General features: G+C 38.0%; 1 protein-coding gene across 1 annotated transcript; it reads left to right on the top strand.

Moving 5' to 3' along the window:
- Window positions 1-3848: 3848 nt before the first annotated feature.
- On the top strand, window positions 3849-12421 carry crkl (v-crk avian sarcoma virus CT10 oncogene homolog-like). The gene is made up of 3 exons (XM_030149446.1): window positions 3849-5128; window positions 5828-6302; window positions 10098-12421. Exons 1-3 carry the CDS (start codon window positions 4818-4820, stop codon window positions 10230-10232), a joined length of 921 nt encoding a protein of 306 aa, XP_030005306.1. The 5' UTR covers window positions 3849-4817; the 3' UTR covers window positions 10233-12421.
- The last annotated feature ends 3235 nt before the right edge of the window (window positions 12422-15656 follow it).

The raw sequence follows: 15656 nt of genomic DNA, 5'->3' as shown, positions 1-15656 counted from the left end.
ATTAGCAATTTTTTTTTTATCTTCATGACGTTAAATGCTATATGTGTAAAGCTGTAAATTAAAGACATGCATGTGAATGAAACTACTTGGTGGTTTTTCAAGAAACATTTGACTGAGAACATCAGCTGTCATTCAAACATAGCCCCTGCCCTCTTACATCCCTCAATTCCCTCTAGAGAATGTCTATTTTAGTGAAATGTAACACAATTTGAATATATGTGTAAATAATATGAGAGCAAACAGGGTTAAAATGATCCTTACTTTGTGAATATATGTTTGGCTTGTTTTCACCCTAACTTGAGAGGAGTTTTTTTTAAGTGCCACTTTGTTTTGGTTGTGTAACTCCTAGTTAAATTATTCTATTCCAATTTTTAAAAATACTTTTCTTAAATTCTTGTGGCACTCAGTGTGGATGGCAAAGTAAGATTTTCATTGTACAGGGAAACCTGTTTCTTTACTGTACACACGACAATAAACACTTTGCATCTTTGAATCTTGAAAGAAGAAGCAGCCCCATTTGATTTTTTTTTTTCTTTCCAATTTGTTGCATCACTGCGCCTTTGTGGAAATGTGGGAATTGGCAGGCGTTGGCTATTAAGACCCAATGGGTCCAAATGTATTAACATTCAGATGGTGTTGCAGTGATGAGAACTGCCAGCTGCAGCCTCATGAGGCACAGCCACTGAAACCTCAACAGCCAGATGAACAGAGCTACCTTTTTTATATTTTACTTTCATCAGTGAGCAGAAGTTGTCAAACCACATAGGATGACTTATCATCCTTGGTCAGTGTTTGTGTACAGGTTCTTTCTTTTACATTGCTCTTTTTTGGAGGCACTGTCTCCTGCATTTAGATCTATCCCTCTCAGCAGATTGTTTTGTGTGTTGGATAGGTTGGGGGATACAGATCGATGTGTCACCTATTCTGTGCCAGATAATACTTATTATGAGATTGAACGAAGAGGAAGTTGGAGACGAACCGGAATAGAAAATGGGGAAATATGTAAAACTATTTTACTAATGGCGTGAAATAACTGTAGACTGAACAAATACTGTATTTCCAAGTTACTGACACTATTGACTTCTTCATAATTTACACTTTAAAAATCAGTGATGCCATACTGGGTTTGTGAAATACAGACATTTGAACAGATTCACATCAATATTAATCCATTTTGTATATGGTCAACACAAGCAGCATAATATTTCAAACCTCTAGAGGTAGAACATTCAAAACACAATGATAAAATATTTGTTCAATATCAAAACATTCATACATAAAACAAAACAATAATGTTGTAATGTAAACAATGTAAACTAACCTAAAAAAAAATGTATATTGTGAAAATAAACTGCATATACAGCTATATAATACTATATATATATATAATACACTAGATTACACTAGTTTTATTTACTTATTTAATCCCTTGTTTTATGTTTGGTGTACGGCACTTTGGCCTGCTGTAAAGTTCTTCAAGTGCTTTATAAATAAAGTTGGTATGGTATGGTATATATTATACAAATTATTATTATTGCAATATACGGTATATTTCAATAATAATTTTCAATATCAATGTCATTAAACCACTTAGGTCTGCACAATGTGGTGAAAAAGTTGTACTGCTACTATTGTGAGTAAGGTTTTGATGATAGTTACCTATCAAGGAAAGTTGTTCTCAGCTGGTTTCATGTTGGAATTCCACATCTTCTCATAGTTCTTCAGTTTTGACCCACTTTTATAGAAATCAAACCAACCACTTTTTTCACATTATGCAACAGTGACAAGGCAAACAGTGATTGCACACAAGGCTGTAAAACTGTATTTTTCTGTGCTTTGATTTGTGGTTTTGGTTCTAAATGACATTTGAGCTTTGGTATTTCAGTTCTGTCTTTCCATATATAACATATTTGGTGTCATATTTTCACTGCATTTTGCCTGAAAACTCACTGTTCAATCAAATGTGTGACAAGTTCTTAATGTTTGATGTTTAAAATTAAAATCTGATGATAGAAAGCTAACCACAGGCTGTATATAATTAGTTACATGAAATGATATGAAATAAAATAATTAATAATTAAAGACGTTACCCATTGGTGACCCATTCCATCCATTCTCAAGCCAGACCACTGACAAGCTGTTTTTTTTTTTTTTTTTTTTTTTTGGTACAACATTCAAAACAAATACAGTGACAAAAGAGGTGACCATATTTGGATAAAAGGGGTGGAAACCCAAAACCCTGAGGGGTCAGAGGAGAGCTAATGCAAAGTGCTATCTTACTGACTTGGTATGATAATAAACTTTGTCAACCATCGTGTTACAAAGTTATTTTACAGTCTTGTGAGTGGAACCGTAACCACAACTACAGTTGAGCTGTCTGTCAAGAAAACTGCATCTTACAAAATAAACTGAAACCCATCATATCTCATTTAGCAGGTGAATGAGGTGTCAAACAGGCCTTCTGTTTGACATAAAATCTGATTAAGGGAGGAGAAATTTATACACAGACCACCAGATCATTTAGTAGAGGTTGCAAATAAAACAGATGAAACCAGGAATGAAAAAATGAACAAAAGGTTACCTTGATACTTTTAGCCTAGCGAGAAGGTAAATGTAAGGCCACGTTCACACTGCAGGTCTGCTGCTCAGTTCTGAGTTTTTGCTGAAATCTGATTTTTTTATTTTATTTAATTTTTTTTGCATGGCTGTTCATCTGTGAACGGTCTACGGTCTTGAAGTGACCCACGTGCACAGAAGCAGACATGACATCACACACAGCATGTGTAGTGAACACAGTTAAAGAGGCCTCAGTCTGATTTGTGCTGCTCAGACTGTCCTAAAAAATCAGATGTGGGTCATATATGGGTTAAAAAAAAAGGTCAGTTTTGGGTCACTATAGCCTGCAGTGTGAACATACTGTACAAAACCTAGAACCCATGGCTTTTCAGAACCACCCCTCAGTAGCCATTTTACAACTACAAGACTGGTCATAACCAGAATCATCTGTATTTGCCAAGTATGTGAACACATACAAGGACTTCTTTACTAGTAGATTTTGTCTGTCTAGTAAATTCTAAATACAACATACAATAAAAAAAAAAAAAAAAAAAAAAAAAAAAAAAAGACATGTAAAATAAGAAAAAGAGTTCCGCATTATGTTCATTTTGGAGCTGATGTCCTGGTAGCTAACTATTTACAACTTATTTGTATTTATTTATGTTTATTATTTATCATTTCTTTATTTATTTGAAATATGCAGCCAGTTTGAGGTTATGAAACCGCCTAGATATTTTTTCTTCATTATGTATTAATGGTTTATTTGGAATATGCACCCACTTTGGGGTTTTGGAACTACTGGATGTGTGTAGTTAGTAATATTTCTGTTTGGTGCATGTTCCTTTGCATCAACAACAAAAATAAATTAAATAAAATAGTAAAGTAAAAAAAAAAAAAAAAAAAAAAAAAAAAAAAAAAAATATATATATATATATATATATATATATATATATATATATATATATATATATTATCTTGTCATTTATAAATGTTGTGATGAGCTGTAACTAGTCCTCATTATACGACAACATCACAGGCAGCCGGAAGTACTAGCATGTTGCTGCAGTTATAAATAGTGCTGTAATGTCTTTTGATTCATACTGGTGAATATGGTCGGTGCTTTATCATTAGTAAAAGGCTCTGTGTCATGGAAACTTGACAGACACCTCCAGCCCTGTGTTCGGAGGTGGGGGGGTTGGAGGTTTTTTTGGAGGGGGGGGCTGTCCGTGTCATCGTCACCCGCCCACCCCCTTCTTCCTCCCACTTCCCCCTCCAGGCGTCGGTGACGTGCAGTCAGATAGAAAGCGGGACCTGCCCTCCCGTCGCCATTTTTCGGTCTCGTACTCGCACTTTTGGTGGCTCCGGTGAGGGGGGGGACGAGCTGAAATAAGGGAAAGTATTAAACGTGGATTTTTCGAGCCGGTAACCCACGCGTGGCCGTGGACAATGCACGATAGAGCTTCGGTGTAACGGTCCAGCTCCTGAGATGCACGCGCTGGAGACACGCCGCTGCTGTGAAATAATTTTTTGTGTGAAGACGTGTTGCGGGCCGCCATTTTTTTCGCTGTGCTGCCTCAAAAGTCTGCTCAGACTCGAGAAAGGGGATTCTTAAACGCATTTCCATGACGGGTGCCTTACGAAAAGATCACCAAGATACTAACTAATCATTTGACTTCCTACCCACGGCTCCTGGTGACCTATTACAGGCATGAGGATTTATCAGATGTAAAACTGAGGCCACCTTTTCCGTTCTCATAACTGACACTGACTGGTGGAGATAAATTATTTGAAGAGAGAGCTTGGTGCTTTCTCGGAAGGCGGAACGAAAAGGGGAAGCTTCATTGATCATTTGTTGCTTCGGCCTTCATCGATGTTCGTAAGTTTTCTCCTTTTTCCTCCTTTTACGATCACCCTGCCGTTGACTGCTGAGCACAGGAACCACATTATGCTCCAAAGTTGGATCAAGCCAGTCGCAGCCTCTCCCTGAAAACGTCAGGTTGTTTTCTTTCTGTCTTTTTTTTTTTTTTTTTTTTTTTTTTGGTTTATGCTTCTTTAAACCTGCGATCTCCGGAGCCTGCAGTGTTCGTGCAGAAATCACTCGAAAACCTCACAGGGCGACGAATGCCCTGCCCTACATCTTCCAATTTGCTGTGACTGGCCAATCCCAACCACGCATACACGTTTTAATTTATTGTCTAGACTGTGTTGTGATTCTTTTTTTCATATTTGAGGACTGATATTAACTTATTTTTGGATCAGAAATGTCAACTGCGCGGTTTGATTCATCTGATCGGTCCGCCTGGTATTTTGGACCTGTGTCACGACAAGAGGCACAGAATAGATTACAAGGACAGAGACATGGGATGTTTCTTGTTCGAGACTCGTCCACCTGCCCTGGTGACTATGTGCTGTCAGTGTCTGAGAACTCCAAAGTGTCCCACTATATCATCAACTCTTTGCCTAGCAAAAGGTTTAAGATAGGCGACCAGGAATTTGAACATCTCCCTGCTCTCCTGGAGTTCTACAAAATCCACTACTTGGATACTACCACACTGATAGAACCGGCTCCCAGGTAAGACAGCCATCCATCCAACACCTCTGCTGTGTTAGACACAATGATTAAGTAACCAGAGCTTCATTGACACACATTTGTAAGGCACTCAGTTTCACTTGCAAGCTCTAACTTGATGTTGCATTTTACTACTTCACCTCAGGACTACAGAGTACTGGCTGTACTTTGTATATTAGATTGTTTTTCATGTGCGTCTATATTGGATTTTTCAACATTTCACCATTGCCATTTGTTTATATACACATTAGTTCTGGGATAGTAATAGCACTGGGTCATATTGTGACCCAGGATACACATATAGGAGCATTCACAAGAATTGCAGTTCTTAAAGAAACCCACACACACACGCAAAATACCATTATTAATAAGCATTGTGATATGACAGAGATGCCCTACTAATCATTGTAAAAGGAAACATGTTCATAACTACAGGACTGGAAGTATCATTCATAATAGTTGCAGTGTAACTTGTTTTTACCAATTGTTCTGCCTAATTTGTGTTATACATTGAGAAGCATTCATGTGGTAGTTCTCTTTGGCACAGCACATGTAAATGATCACAATTTTCACAAATGTGTATGCATGATTGAACCTACACTGTTTTTTTATATTGAAGCTACTGAATAACACCATCTTCTAAACACTTGACTATAGTGTCTGTTGTTTCTGCATTTAAGCCTCATTTTCTTATCTCCAAAGGTACCCAAGCACAGTGACTGGACCCATCCAGCCCATGGGTGGCTCAGAGGAGAACCTGGAGTATGTGCGGACTCTATATGACTTCACTGGAAGTGATGCAGAGGATCTTCCCTTCAAAAAGGGCGAGATCCTCATCATTCTAGAGAAGCCGGAGGAGCAGTGGTGGAGTGCCAAGAGCAAAGAGGGCCGTATTGGGATGATTCCTGTGCCCTATGTGGAGAAATTGGTACGACCTTCACCCCACCCTGGCCAGCCCTCCCATGGATCTCGCAATTCAAACAGCTATGGGATCCCTGAGCCCTCCCATGCCCTCGTCCATGCCTATGCCCAGCCTCAGACACCATCGCCATTGCCCCCTGGCACGCCTGGGGCGGTTATCACCCCTCTACCATCCATGCAGAATGGCCCAGTGATGGCAAAGGCCATCCAGAAACGAGTGCCCTGTGCCTATGACAAAACAGCACTTGCTCTAGAGGTACTGTAAAATGACATTTCGCTTTATCTGTTTTTTTATTCCACAATCTATCCTGTGCTCCTCCTCCCATCATTGAGGGTGTTCACTGGTTGCAAAAAATTACACATTTTTACAATCATGAGCAAAAATAGTTCAGGGTCATACCCTTCTCAGATTATCACATGGTGCCTCTAGTTAGGATGATTCCCAGGTCTCCAGGGTAAAATAACATTCAGTTGATGGGGGTATATATTGTAGCAAGGGTCAGTCGAGCACAAATGTGTCAACTTTTATTTATGCTGAAGAGATCATTGAGGAATTGACATTGTCAGTTTGAAAGCAAAAAAAAACAGGAAAAAAACATGCATTAATAAGTGAAGGTTAGCTTATAAAAACAATTAGATTATAAGAAACTAAATGTAATGACCACTGCATAAATTCTTTTTCTGCTGTAACTGAGGTTTGCATTATAATTGCACCAGCCTAAAAAAGTGTCACATTGCCGATGACAAATAAATAAACTATCTTATCTTTTAGGAGAGCTTTGAGTAATATTCCAACTTTAAGGGTTGCCCTTTTGCTATGCGATAACTGATTCATTTTCAAACAGTGGTTGATCCGGTTGCATGACAGAAGATGGGGTATCAGGCAGGGTACCATCTTAAATATTCCTGTGTCAGTCAACACATTTTGATACAACTTTAAGAACAGTATAATACTGTTTTGCCTCCACTTATTGGCTGAAATTGTGCTAGATTGTAAAGGAAAATGAATGCAGTCAATAGAGCACTTTTTCCCTATAATTATATCTTAAAATGTGTAGGGGACTGATATTTACTGATCATTGTTAATCTGTATTACTAAATCTTTAGCTTTTGATTGGACAAGTTATATGGGGTAGGAGTGTAAATGTTCAGCATTTAAGTAATATGTAGTATGAGGATTGTGACTAGTTTAAAAGCACAATAATACTAGGGCAGCTGGTAGTATTGTTAGAGATGTATGTTGTTTATCAGAAAACACTGAATCAAATTGCTCTATTATGTAGTTTGAATTGTTAGGCAAGTGTAGCTCCAGTTTTGTTAGTTGTCAGCCTTCCTGCTAGCAAGTTAGCTGCTTAAAAAACACTCCCTTAAGCAGCACCTTGATCCTCTGTTGCATTTCTTAGTGGTGCAGCCTGACTACAGTCGTCTTTGACTGTGGTAACAAGTTGAAGCATGTGAAGTAATGTAAAGGGTGTATTTCATGCATATACTGGGCCCTGCTCAGCTGTGACGGCAGACTGAGCCATGTGTTATTGGAAGCTGGAAGTAAACCAGGCTGCCACATGTAGATACAGTGATAGAGCATCATACTAATTATTTTGAAGTAGAGATGCATGTGTAAATGAACACAAAGCAGTGAGCTCTGTAATAATGTTAGGCCTGACTTCTCTATTCGTTCTGGCCTCATGAAATGCATCATTCGTTGTTCAGGGTGACACTGTTGAAACACATCAGCTGACCTGGGTCTCTTCCCTTCCTCCTGACCTATTTTGAATGCCTTCTGTCACTGACGGCCTCTTTTCATTAACTGTTTCCAGTAAAGATGTAAACTTCATTTCATGGTAATGCTAATCAAATGTTCTGTAACTGTTTGCTCTGAGAGACTGAGAGGGTAGAGGAGAAGAATACTTAACATTCACACATGGATTACAAAGAGTGAATGTTTCAGGAGCACTTAAAATTAAATTTTAAACTTTATTAGGTACTTGTTCAATTCTGTAAAATCATGTTTTAGTAGTTAAACCTAATTGCTGATAACCAGAACCAGATAGAATCAACCTGACAAACTGCCTTCATGCAGTATAAATATAGAGTATGCTTTGTAGACCCATATAATACTTGACATGTGCCCTGTGAAGAGCGGCAGTTACTTTCTTTCATAAACAAGTCAATAGCTGTCTGTAAAACATTTCCCCTCTCAAGCAGGGACATCTCCGACTGGGTTAAAGGAATGTGTACTGGAGTGAGTACAAATTAGTTTTACCATTACATTGGTAAACTGGCCTAAATATCCTGCTGTGCTGTATTCTTGCAGTCTTGTGAGCAAAACTCAAAACGATAATCTAGATGTAAATACCAAGTATGTGTATCAACAACTGCATCTCACACTTTAGCCGTGCGACTGTTGTGAACACACATCCTAAACTTCTTCAGGTTGAGGGATTAAGAGGGGCTGTACCAAACCCTCAGGAAAGCTGCTGCTGCAGCACTATCAAACCTAAGCACCACTGTAAGAGTAAACTGTCATTATTGTTTAATATTATTGCTCAAGAATTATATCTTGTACTTAGAGCACCACTGGCGAAAGGTACTAAAGTCACAAAAATATTAGACTGTAGTGTTTCTTAACGCATTTCTGATTTGGTTCTCTAAAACATGCCTAGCATCAAAAACATACCTGTCCCAAATCTTCTTTTTGCCTCTGTCTGTAACTCAGTCAGCCATAGCCTGCAGCACCAACCATTCAGTTTTGCATTGTGGCTATTTTTGTGCCTCAAGGGTTCAAGAAGCAGAAGCTATGAGTCATTATTTATTCACCTCAGAAATAAGCAGCTCTCAACAAATCAAACCCAATAATATCCTCAACATTTTAAGTTTTGGTACTTATACACTTTCTCACACTGGGCCTGCCTGCATTTGCGTCAAACATTTTTCATGGTTATTTGTTAGTTTCATGTGATCTGGCAAAATACTTCCTCTGGAGTTTTATGATAGGATGTCCTTTAATGCTTGTTTGGAAAAAGTAGAAGTGAAAGCTTGTGGGGATTAGTCAGTTTTTCCACCTTTAGTCATGAATGAATGAAATAATGAAAATGTGAATTAAATTTTTTTTTCAGCATTTACAGATGGCAGATTTCTCAAGGGCTTTTTATGACTAGGATTCCTGCCATTCCAAAGTGTGCTAAAGGATTAATGTTATAGACAGCCTCTCCAGAAAGATGTCCTTGAAGCCCCATTTTGAGGATGAAGCTACATGCAGTGTGCTTTAAAATGCATGTTTCAGTCATTCAATCATGACTTTTCCCTTCTAATCCTGATAAAGAACATATGGCTTAAACAGATTGGGGTCACATCCAGTGTCACAAAACCATCTGAGCGACAGCTCTATGCCTTTCTGTTCTCAAAAGGATAAGATGAGATCTGACAGACAGGGTTTACTTTAAAAAGTATTAGATGTGATAAGTGTAAACCCACATGAATTGTAACTGTAGATTTAAGTTTTAATAAATTCCCACCATATTAAATATAGTTGTTAAAGTTGGGTTAGTGTTGAATACAAATCTGCTTTAGCAGTATTCTGGTCTGACCACAATGCTCAGTTTACCCTTTGTAGATGTAGGTAAAGGAACTCTGGAGATAAAAAAAAAAAAAAATATCCCAATAGCCCACGTCTCTGGAATTAAGCTCTTTAAATGACATCTATTATGGAACTGTATGCTGATCTCATCAATGAGCTGGTTTGCTTTCCATTTGTTTGAGCTGTTCTCTAAATATTGTAATAATACAGGTTAAAAATACAATAGAGTAATTCTCAGATTAAATCCTGCCTCAGGGCATGAAGTTTAAAGCATCTTTAATTCAGATTACAAGATCATCTCTTTGCATGTGTTAACCTTGTTATCGTTTGCTGTTAATCCCCCTCAGTTAATAATTTAAGAGTTGCATTCCTGTTACATTTTTCTATATCTCAGCTGTTCTGTGGGTAAAGCCTTTGAAAGTCTCCTTGTTAAGATCCTCTTGTGACCCCCTGTTTCTCTTTCTTTCTCCTCAGGTTGGTGACATTGTTAAGGTTACAAGAATGAACATCAGCGGTCAGTGGGAGGGAGAAGTGAACGGACGAAGGGGTCTCTTCCCATTCACCCATGTCAAAATCATAGACCCCCAGAATCCGGATGAGAGTGACTGACCTTAGAGTTCACCTGGACCCTCCCGCCAGTATCGACCTGTACCCGACTCTGCTGGCCGTCTCCACCTTTCCCGCCAGTGTCACCATGGTTACGTGCTTGCCTGCTTGGGGCTGTACCATGACAGCAACCCTTCTGTTGTTGCCAACCGTTGCAAGGCTTTCTGACTGTTTACAGCTTTGGGCATTGGATCCAAACTAAAACCTGGCCCCACTTTGTCCTGTCCCCTCTCCCATGTCTTGGTAGTAGGCCGGGCAGTGTTTTTGCATTAGTGTCCTATTCATTTCCAAATCACTGGGCATCCGTGTGAGAGTGTGTATGTATGTATAAGTGCGTGTGTATGTCAGTTCACAATGGATATTTAGCACATTGCATCACAACTTGTCTATTTTTATTTGATTTTTCAGAATATTTGTTACATTTGAAGATTTTTAGAAAGCATTGAGTGTTTGTTTTGTTGATGTGAGGACATTTGTACGAAATAGGGAAAAGCAATATCCCTATGGACTTGGGAGAGCACTGAGGCAATGAGGAGCTAACCAGCCAGTCAAATGTTATTTCTCCAAACAATCAAGTCACTGTTGTACCTTAACCATTTACGCAAGCACACATGTATACACATGCTCAGTGGCCACAAGTTCAGTTTGACAGGTTCTAGATGTGCAAGTGGTGTGTGACTGGGGTCAGGAGCAAGAAAAGAAGAGATGGGTTTTTGTGAAGAGTGTGTGTGTTTTCATTCGCCATCAGAAATCTCATGGTCTCATTGTCTCTGCGACCTGGTGCAAGTGGCTAATGAGAATTAAGTATGTTAGTACATGACAGCCAATTATGATTATGTTTTTGTTGTGCCACATGATCAACAGTACGTTTTTTTTTTTTTTTGACATGGAGAAGATCTATGGTAAATTTGGGTTTGGGTGTAAGTTTGCATGTCCACTGGGTACCTCTCTTTACTTTATTTTGATCAGGAAAGGACATTGCTTAGAGATTAGCAGGTTTTAGTGCCAACAGCTCCTAGCACTAGCGGATAATATTCAAATTTGTTGAATAGGAGTGCCAAGCTTTCGACAGATTTCTAAAGTCAAATAGCTGAGGCAGTAGCCCAGGCCAGCTCACCCCACAAGCATCTAACCTTAAGGCTAGCTAAAAATGCAGTGCTGCTGTGTGGGCATCAAGACTGAGGGCTTTCCACTGAGGTGAGAAATGTCACTTTAGGTGGCATCAGTCAGGGAGGGAGAAAAAAATTTCCGCAAGCCAATGAGATCTCATCAAAATACAACTTTTAGCGCATGCATTCCCCCTTCTCTAACCTCATTTTCAGTGTGATGTTACTCCTTAGGATCTCAATTAGCTTTATTCCCTAAATATTTGGTCTGCAGAATTTCTCTCTTTATGCAAGCGGACTCTGTTGGAGGACAGGAAGGCCTCTTTGTTCATACCGCTCCATAAACCACTTCTTGATCTGTCAGAGCTGAGGATTAAACAAATGTGCAAACTGTGCAGACTCCTTGATTTCTGCTGTAAAACAATATCTAAGAAATTAACTATTTCACCCACAAGTTTCTCCTCCTAGGGCTTTCTGTTCAGATCATAGTTCAGCCTTTCACTCAGTGATATTGTGCAGCTTTTAGTTGTATCACGATTTTGTTTTTAGTTTGACAGTGGGTAGTCAGCTGTTAAATCGAGCATTTCTGTTAAAATGAGTGATGATATTAAACAAAAAGTACCTAAAGTGACATTTACAAAAGGGAAAATGCCTGCTGGTTGCCTCTGTGCATGACCTCTTGGCTGGGGAGATGGTTCCTCTTGGCCAAATGCTGCTTAATGTCATTTTATTCCTTATTAAATATTTCTTTTCTCATTTTAATGCCTCCAGATCTGTAAAATCACATCAGTATGGATTTTACTCATTACAATTAATGACATCTACTAATTAAGCAATACGCCCTGATTATGTTTCTTTCTTGAGATGAACTTGCTTTCGTCATGCTTCTGAGTTGTTTTGTAATGGCATTAACAGTATTACTGTGCTCTCATATTCTAGGAAAGCCTGTCTTTTACTTAAGAATTGAAAATTGTGCCTTTTTATTTTCTTATACCATTTACATGTGTTAATATTTCCCATGGTTAACACCTGTGCTGGTATTGACCCTTTATGTACAGAACAAGTAAATAAAATTTATGTCTTCTACTTTAAGTTGGTCTGTCTTCTTTGCCCTCTATAAACTTGTTGTCTTTTCACCACAGATGGTTGGGTGGGTGTGTTTGCGGCAGTGTGGCGTCATAGGTTGTGTATCTGGAGCACAGGACAGTTGCTCTTGCTCTAATTTTTGACAGTTCCACTTCTGATTCTGACTACGCCCAAGAGAAAGGAAGCAATTAATGAATTTTAATGAAGTGCTAATAAAAGAATGTCAGCTGACCTAGAGATGGAGAGCAGAAAACTTTTCAAGGACAATGTTTCAAATGGGCACTGCGTGACTGCTGTTTGTTCAGCACTTTTAAAACAAAGTAAACAGGTTGTATACACTAATCAGCAATATGCATGTTTTATGTGCAAACTTCCAGCTAATATGCTAGTGAGTTAGCATTCAGGTATACTGAGATGAGCAGCAGAGGCAGAGCTTCCAGAAGTGGCACATGTACTCAGATCATTTACTGGTACTTCAAAGTAACAGTACAAGGACCTCTACATGTTTTGAAAGTGTTATTTTAGAAAATTTTTATTATTGTGTCCAACAGTAATGAAACATGTAAGTGCATTTGAATGTTTTAGTTTGGGACTAATATTAACCCTTTATCGGGCAAGTGACTGTTTTTGGTAATTTCTACCCACATTACAAAATAGTGACAACAACCGTCACAGTGAGGACAGTGAGTCAACAATCTCTTGTCTAATGTGGTCTACAGGGTCTGTGAGGTCCACCTTTGCATGAACAGTGAATGTACCTGCTTTGTTAGGTACCGTGAAGTAATGGTACTAATGTAAGGAATGATGTTCAAAGGGATCATGTGGATGTGGACAGGTGTCTGGGTCAGCACTAATGTTGGTCTAATGTTCTAAAATACATGTTCCTTTCACCTTACATGTGTTTTTCATGTATTTTTATATTGTTGGATTTTTTTTTTTTAGCTACTTAGAGGTAAGGAATCAAATATGGTAACTCCACTGACCTTGATATTCACATGAAATTAAAAAATAGTGAAAAAAAATTCACAAAAGTAATAGTCTTCTTAGGTCCCCCAAAAATGGACTAAGTTTGAAATTTTGAATTTCAAAGTATGTTTGAATGCCCTGTAACAGGTTAACTACTTTGTATAATGCTGAATAAATGAGTAACACAGAACTACATATTCAATGTCTTGCCAAAAAAGTCCCCACATGGATTTAACCAAGCAAACAGATCCTTCCATTGGAAATTTACTGCAGTGATTAGTATATTTCAGCTGCAACTATTTATTTAACCATAAATGTTGCAGTGAGTAGCTTCTCATTTCTTAAACAACTGTCAGTTGAATAGAGAGCATAAAGAATGGTTCAGGGAACATGAGACATCCTTTTAGACATGGATTACCGACCATCGAGTACACATCTGAACCCCTTTGAGAATATGGTGCATGTTGCTGGAGAAGACTTTACACAGTGACCTGACTCTCCCATCATCAGTACAAAATCTTGGCCAAAAATGAATGCAGTTATGGAGGTAAAAAGGTTGTGACATTCATTGTATCAATGCATAATAATTGCATGTTGTAAAGCATGGGTGTCAAACTCATTTTGGTTCAGGGGCCACGTTCACCCCAATTTAGTCTCAAGTGGGCGGGACCAGTAAAATAATAACAGTGAAAAAAGTAAAATTAAATTACGATAATGTTAACATCTACAAAAATCAGAATAACATGAACAACTGGAAACGCCTTATGAAAAACAACTGCAATTTTAACAATATTATGCCTCAGATTATCAGTTTATCATGCATACATGTGCATTACAACTTTCAATAAATGGGCTCTCTGCACAGCCCCACTACTTCCTGGACTTCAGGCGGCTCCTTTATTTCCTGTCTGCCATTATTGGACACACAGATTAATCCAGGTGTGTCTGCTACTTCTTGTTGTGACTCCTGATTAATTAAACACACCTGGATTAATCAGTGTGTCCAATAGTGAAAGACAGGAAATAAAGGAGCCACCTGAAGTTCAGGAAGTAGTGGGGCAGTGCATAGAGTCCATTACAAATACACAAAACATTTAATAACAGGCAGAATACTGCTAAAATTGCATTTACTTACCTTAAGACATTTCAGGTTTTTCCACATTTTTTGTAAAATAACACTTTTTTTAATATAAACATTTTTATGTAATTTTACTTTTTTACACTAAAACAAAGGGAAAATTTGCTTGTTTTCATTATTTATAAGTTTAATATGATGACCTACTTGATATCTAATTGGTCTGTATGTGGAATCTGAATTAAAATGATTTTGACATCCTCGATTGTTAATATCTTCAGTGTAATTTTTGTATTTCACAAATCCATCCTCCGGGCCAGGTTGGATCCTTTGGTGGGCCGGATTTGGCCCCCGGGCCACATTTTTGGCACCTGTGTTGTAAAGGATGCCCTGCTGACTGTGTCCTGTAACCAAAGCTAATGGCAGTTCAATGAAATATGGCATGTGGCACCTTTGGTCTTTGGCCAGGCTGTGTAGATAGATCTCTACAAAAAAATAGCTAGAGCCATGAGTGCAGTTACCACAAAATGGTTGTTTTCCCATTGAGTACTTGAGTAAATGAAAATTTTAGCTGCTGAGAAAACCACAGTATGATATAGATCGCTTTAACCCTTTCATGCATGAATTATGAGACCCCCAATCAAGATTTTTTTTTTTTTCCTGTGTGTTTTTATTCCTCTTTAGGCATGAAAAAAACTTGCCTAAAGAAAATTTTCTTATGAAAGTTTTTTTCATGGAGTTGCAAAAATGTCCAGTCAGCTGGACACCACACATTTATTTTTTGGAGCAAAGAAACATATTTACTGATATATTGTGTGAAAACTATGAAATAAAAACATTTTAATGCTTATTATAGGTAATTCATTTATCAGACAGGGGTAGTTGTTTGTTTACTTGCTTTACTAGTTTATCTGATAAATGAATTATCTACAAAAATTATATGTGGAAGACAGTATGAACCTTTACCAGACATTTTTAATGCCACTAATCTAATGTTTTCTCACATTTTACCATTCTAATACCAGTCATTACTCAATTCATAGAGATATAATGCAAAAAACAACAACTTTTGTTTAAAAAAAACTGTTAAATACAGACTAATAACAATAAAAGCAATTGATTTACACTTAAACATGTTACTCTAGATCAGGTTTATCAAGAACAGCATAGTCACAGTGATGGTATGAATGTCAG

Source organism: Sphaeramia orbicularis, chromosome 12 (assembly GCF_902148855.1).
Source record: "Sphaeramia orbicularis chromosome 12, fSphaOr1.1, whole genome shotgun sequence".
In the NCBI taxonomy this organism is placed as follows: Eukaryota; Metazoa; Chordata; class Actinopteri; order Kurtiformes; family Apogonidae; genus Sphaeramia; species Sphaeramia orbicularis.
This window is presented reverse-complemented; position numbering and strand designations above follow the sequence as displayed.

Coding starts and splice junctions, on each gene's coding strand:
- crkl (XM_030149446.1), top strand. CDS start 4,818: ATGTCAACTGCGCGGTTTGATTCATCTGATCGGTCCGCCTGGTATTTT. Junction 5,129..5,827: donor CTGATAGAACCGGCTCCCAG/GTAAGACAGCCA, acceptor TTATCTCCAAAG/GTACCCAAGCACAGTGACTG. Junction 6,303..10,097: donor AAACAGCACTTGCTCTAGAG/GTACTGTAAAAT, acceptor CTTTCTCCTCAG/GTTGGTGACATTGTTAAGGT.